General features: G+C 54.2%; 1 protein-coding gene across 1 annotated transcript in view; it reads right to left on the reverse strand.

Annotated features, from left to right (window-relative positions):
- Window positions 1-4454: 4454 nt before the first annotated feature.
- The window catches only part of LOC104410702 (patatin-like phospholipase domain-containing protein 7), a gene marked incomplete at its 5' end in the record, with an annotated part of 34602 nt that continues 34238 nt past the window's right edge, over window positions 4455-4818 (reverse strand). Inside the window, one exon of the mRNA XM_010020949.1 lies at window positions 4455-4535. Within this exon, the coding sequence (XP_010019251.1) occupies window positions 4455-4535 (81 nt within the window). The remainder of the gene's footprint in view (window positions 4536-4818) is intronic.

Below are 4818 nucleotides of genomic sequence, written 5' to 3' on the forward strand. Positions count from 1 at the left end.
GACACCTTAGAGCAGCTCCAGTGCCTAAAGGGGCTCCAGGAAACCTGGAGAGGGGCTTTGGACAAGGGATGTAGGGACAGGCCAAGGGGAATGGCTTGAACCTGCCAGAGGGGAGATTGAGATGACCTCTGAGGCAGAAGTTCTTCCCTGTGAGGGTGCTGAGGCACTGGCACAGGGTGCCCAGAGAAGCTGTGGCTGCCCCATCCCTGGCAGTGTTCAAGGCCAGGTTGGACACAGGGGCTTGGAGCAACCTGCTCTAGTGGAAGGTGTCGGTATCAAAACCTAAATTAGGGCCTCGGGGAAAAAAGAGGGTCAAACCCTCTGTGACCCAAAGGAGGGAAGGGGGACAAGGAGCATGGAGCAGAATTACCCATCAGCCAGCGACTGCTGATGAGAGTCTGTGCCCTGGCACCAGCAAAAGCCCCAACACAAAATCGCCTTCACCAAACAAACAACATCCCAACAACCCCAAAGGCTCCTGCTCCTGCCTCGCAGTCCCATGGTGGCACCTCGCTCCCCATGGCTGTGTTCCAGCAGGGTGGCAGCGCCGTGGGCTCAGCCCGGCCTCGCAGAGCCCTGCGGGAGGGGAACACATTTGCTGTGTTTCTCATTTGCTGGTTTTATTTCCAGCTCTTACTCACAGCAACAGTAAATTCAGCCCAGAGGCACAGCAAAGCCCCCGCATCTTGACAGCTGAAACAGTCCTCAGGCGGCATGCAGGGAAGCTCACACGCTGCGGGGTCAGGGAAGCACGAGTAAATAAGATGAGCTTAATTTTGGAGCAAACACGCAGGGAGAATGACGTCTGCTGGGGAAGGAGCAGCGCAGGGTCCTGCTGCAGCCCCGCTCCTGCTGCGCCGCACAGCCCGGGGGCTGCAGGGACACAACCGGCTCCACACGGGGACAAACCTGAGCATCTGCAGTGGGAGCCCTCACAGACAGAGCCGGGGCCCCACAGCATGGGACAGAGCAATGTCCCTGCCCGGGAAGGGCTTCCCGAGGGTTTGGAAACCACATTGGCAACAGTGGTTTGTTCATCCCAAACCCCGCTGGTGCTGGTGCAATGAGCTGAACAGCTCATGAGGCCATATTAAAAAGCAGCTAAATCATGGAATGGTTTGTGTTGGAAGGGACCTTAAAGCTCCTCCAGCTCCAACCCCTGCCACGGGCAGGGACACCTTCCACTAGAGCAGGTTGCTCCAAGCCCCTGTGTCCAACCTGGCCTTGAACACTGCCAGGGATGGGGCAGCCACAGCTTCTCTGCTTGGAGGGGCTCAGCCCAGGCTGAGCTTATCCTGCTGCAAATCCATCACTAGGACCTGTTTCTGAAAGCTCAGTCAAGGCTTTACCCCTGCAATGGGCAACCATTAGACCTGTCAAGACAATGGCTTTGAGGAAGCCTTTCCCACTTTGGCTGCCACTCACAGCCACAGCTCCTTAGGACCTCGCTCCAATCCTGCTGCTTCATGTTTGGCCTTGGCTGGCATCAGGCTTGTTGTGGGAAGAAGCTCCATGTTCTCTTCACCCAAGATGAAACCTTCAGGCCACCTTGTCTCCTCCAGCAAGGCCAGGTTCACGCAGCTGCTGGTCAGACTTCATGCTTTAGGGGATGTCACACAGCCATGAAGAAATCTCGGGGAGATCAGATGGTTTCCAGATGAATCCAGCACCCACCAGGTGCTGGGACAGGGAGCCGGGCTCTTCCAAACCACCTTCTCCACCGACTCCTTGGCTGAGTGTCTAAGAGAGCAGGGACTGTGTAAAACCCCCAAGCACAGAACTGCACACATGAGAGCAGGACCATCGGGATGCACCTGGGTGTAAGCGCAGGATGGGGCTGGACCACTGACGGGTCCCTGCATGGCCTGAGCAGGCGCTGGGCAGACCATGGCCACAGCAACGCAACTGGGACAACAGCTTTGCTTTTAAAGTGGCACCATAATTGTTTTCCGTTCCTCTAGAAGAGAAGGTTGGTTTCTTGTCCAGGGCTCAGCTCTGGCGAATGCAGCTTGGGAGGGGAGTTCTGATCAATTATGTAGAAGAGACTTTCAGTCTCACATCAGAGGTTTCTCTTCTGTCTTCACACATCTGAGCTAAGTGCCATTTCCCCATCGAACAGCGCTGAGAGCAAACGGAGGCTCTAATTAGCACCCCCAGGAGATCAGTTTTGCAGTGACTCCTTCAGCCTATGAGGCCACCAGCCCAGCAGCTCAACCAGACTCTGGGAACAAATCCAGCTGCCAGGAAGTTTGGAGTTGGAATCCACAACTTGGAAATGAATTACCTGTTTGAGCAGAGGGGAAGAGCTCTCCCGGAACAGCACAGAGCACTGCAAGAGCTGGGTTCAGGTTGACAGACCATCATCCTCTGGAAGGGAACTGGTGGTGCCCATCCAGCCCCCGACTGCTCAGCAAAGGGAATGAGCAGAATTGGTCACTGCTGTGGGCAGCACAGCGCAGGTGACTGACAAACAACAACCTGCCCATCACCAGGAGGCTTGATCCAACCTCTGCTGAAGGCACTTTTGTTTTGACATGTGGCCTTTGAAGGCTGAAGGCCACTGGCCTGGGATGGGCTTGGTAAGAGCATGCTGGTCGTCTCTAGGGTTTAGTCTACTCCAGCCCCGTTCTCCATTTCCCAAGGGAAGGTTCCTGTTCTGTAACCACACAGACCCGGAGGGACTCAGAGCTGGTTGCAGCCCCCCTGCAGGAAACAAAGCTCTCAATGGTGCTGCTGCTGCAGGAGATGTGCTTGGAGCAGCTCAGCTCAGCACAGCCCTAAGGTGAGTGCTCACCTCCACTCGCTGCCTGACTCCCCAGGCACCAGCTCACCCTGTAACCAACCTCAACAGGAACTAATCCTCCAGCCCAGCAGCCAGCCTGTGCTGCGCAGAACCGCGGCGGCTCCGCCTCCACTGCAAAAGCCAGTTTCAAGTTTTCTTTGTAAGAATTAATTCTTTCCAACAGCAGGGAACAACCTCCAGCAGCTGCAGCACGTTCTGTGCAATGGCATTAACCAAAACCTGCATCAGAGACCAGGTCACTGATCACTTCCGTCACTTCTGGATGGGCTGGGGGGCTGGATGGGCTGGGTTCCTCTGTGAAGGCAGCACTGACCCGAGGCTTTGACATATGAAAACATTTGTGTAAGAGGAATGGCTGCCCTGGGTAAAGGCTGCACATCCATGGGCACCACAGAGGAAACATGATGCTGTCAGAGAAGAGGAGGTTAAGCACAGAGAACAGGTCACACTTTGCAGCATTTACAGCTGCCCCAGTCCCTTGTGGTGCCACCAAACACGTTTCTGGCCTTCAAGTGGCACAGCCCAGCTCTGGTCATGCCTGGAGGCATCACAGCAGCTCTGAGCAGTGTCTCAGTGCTCAGACTGGTTGACAAACCCCCTCCAGCAACAGTACCCAGAGGTGTGCTGAGCAGAAGGGCTCACTTAGAGCAAGGATGAGCTTCATTATCCAGCCAAGTGGAGCTGCTGGTAGTGACAGACATGAGACAAGAGCAGCAAGTGCCGGGGACCTGTGAAAGAGTTCGGCTCCCACCAACCCTGCAGCCCTCAGCAGGGGAGGGCACTGGAGAGTCCAGTGCTTGACAACCCAAGTGACTTCTGCTGGAGTTGGGAGCTGAAAGCCACACGTGTTCCTCTGCAAGTCTGATACAAGCAGAGCCAAGCCAAGCTCTCAGTGTTGACAACTCTCTTTCTGTGGGTCCCAACGCACAGAACCACACAGACATTTCAATCCAGCAAAATAACTTTATTTCACAGGGCAAACACAGCCAGTTGTGATTCCAGAGTTACCTCCGAGTGTCAGCTCCATGATCTGTCAGCGACTGTTCTGCTGGTGGCTCAGGGACACAGGATCTATAGCTCCTGTTCACATCAACTGATTCTTTAGGTTTAGATTTCAAGAACAATACCTTGAGACTGGCTGCTGTCAGAGCTGATCATGGCTGAGACACTGAGGAGTTAATTAGTTACCTGATCCAGATGAAAAGAAAATGACCTGCAAACCCCTCCCTGTCTCTGGTGCTGCTCCAGCCTTTTCACACACGGGTAATACCTCATTTTCTGCACATGGTCAGTTAATATCCCACAGTCTTTGGGCCTTCACAGTAAAAACAGCGCCTAGAACCTGCAGCAGCAGGACTCAAGGCAGCATCTAACTGCATGTTCCCCCTCTGCCCATCTCAGAGTGATGAACCACTGGCTGCTCCTCAGGCACCTGCACAGGCAGCATGGCCCATGTCAGCCACCCTTCACTACAGGGACGGGGCATGATCTTGTGCTCTGAGCTGGCAGCTGAATGCCTCAAACCCTGTCTAGAGAAGGACAAAAGCTTAATTTCAACTATAACAGTGGTTTGGTTTTCTTTAAATAGTTAATAAATAAATAGAGCTGCTGGAGGTGGGATGGGAAGTGGCGCTCAGCTCTATCCCGAGCACTATTCCGGCTCTCCCGTGCTGCTCGCCTGGCTCTCCACACTGGGGAGGTTCCTGCGCTTTCTTAGCTGCATCTCTTCATCCTGAAGGAGGAAAAAGAAAGGAAGCACAAGTTAATCCTTCAGCATCCTCTCTGAGCTGGTTAAAATCTGTCCTCTTCCCATCCACCAACCATCACACACTGGGGATCAGCCTGGCAAATATCATCTTTGCTCCATACTCCGGATCCTGATTCAAAATACAGAAGCCACCTCACATCCTCTCGTGGGCACCTGTCCAGGCCAGGAACTTTATAGAATCCCAGGCTAGTTTGGGTTGGAAGGGACCATAAAGCTCATCTAGTTCCAGCCCCCTGCCCAAGGCACG

Source organism: Nestor notabilis, unplaced genomic scaffold, assembly GCF_000696875.1.
Source record: "Nestor notabilis isolate BGI_N333 unplaced genomic scaffold, ASM69687v1 scaffold8428, whole genome shotgun sequence".
Classification (NCBI taxonomy): Eukaryota; Metazoa; Chordata; class Aves; order Psittaciformes; family Psittacidae; genus Nestor; species Nestor notabilis.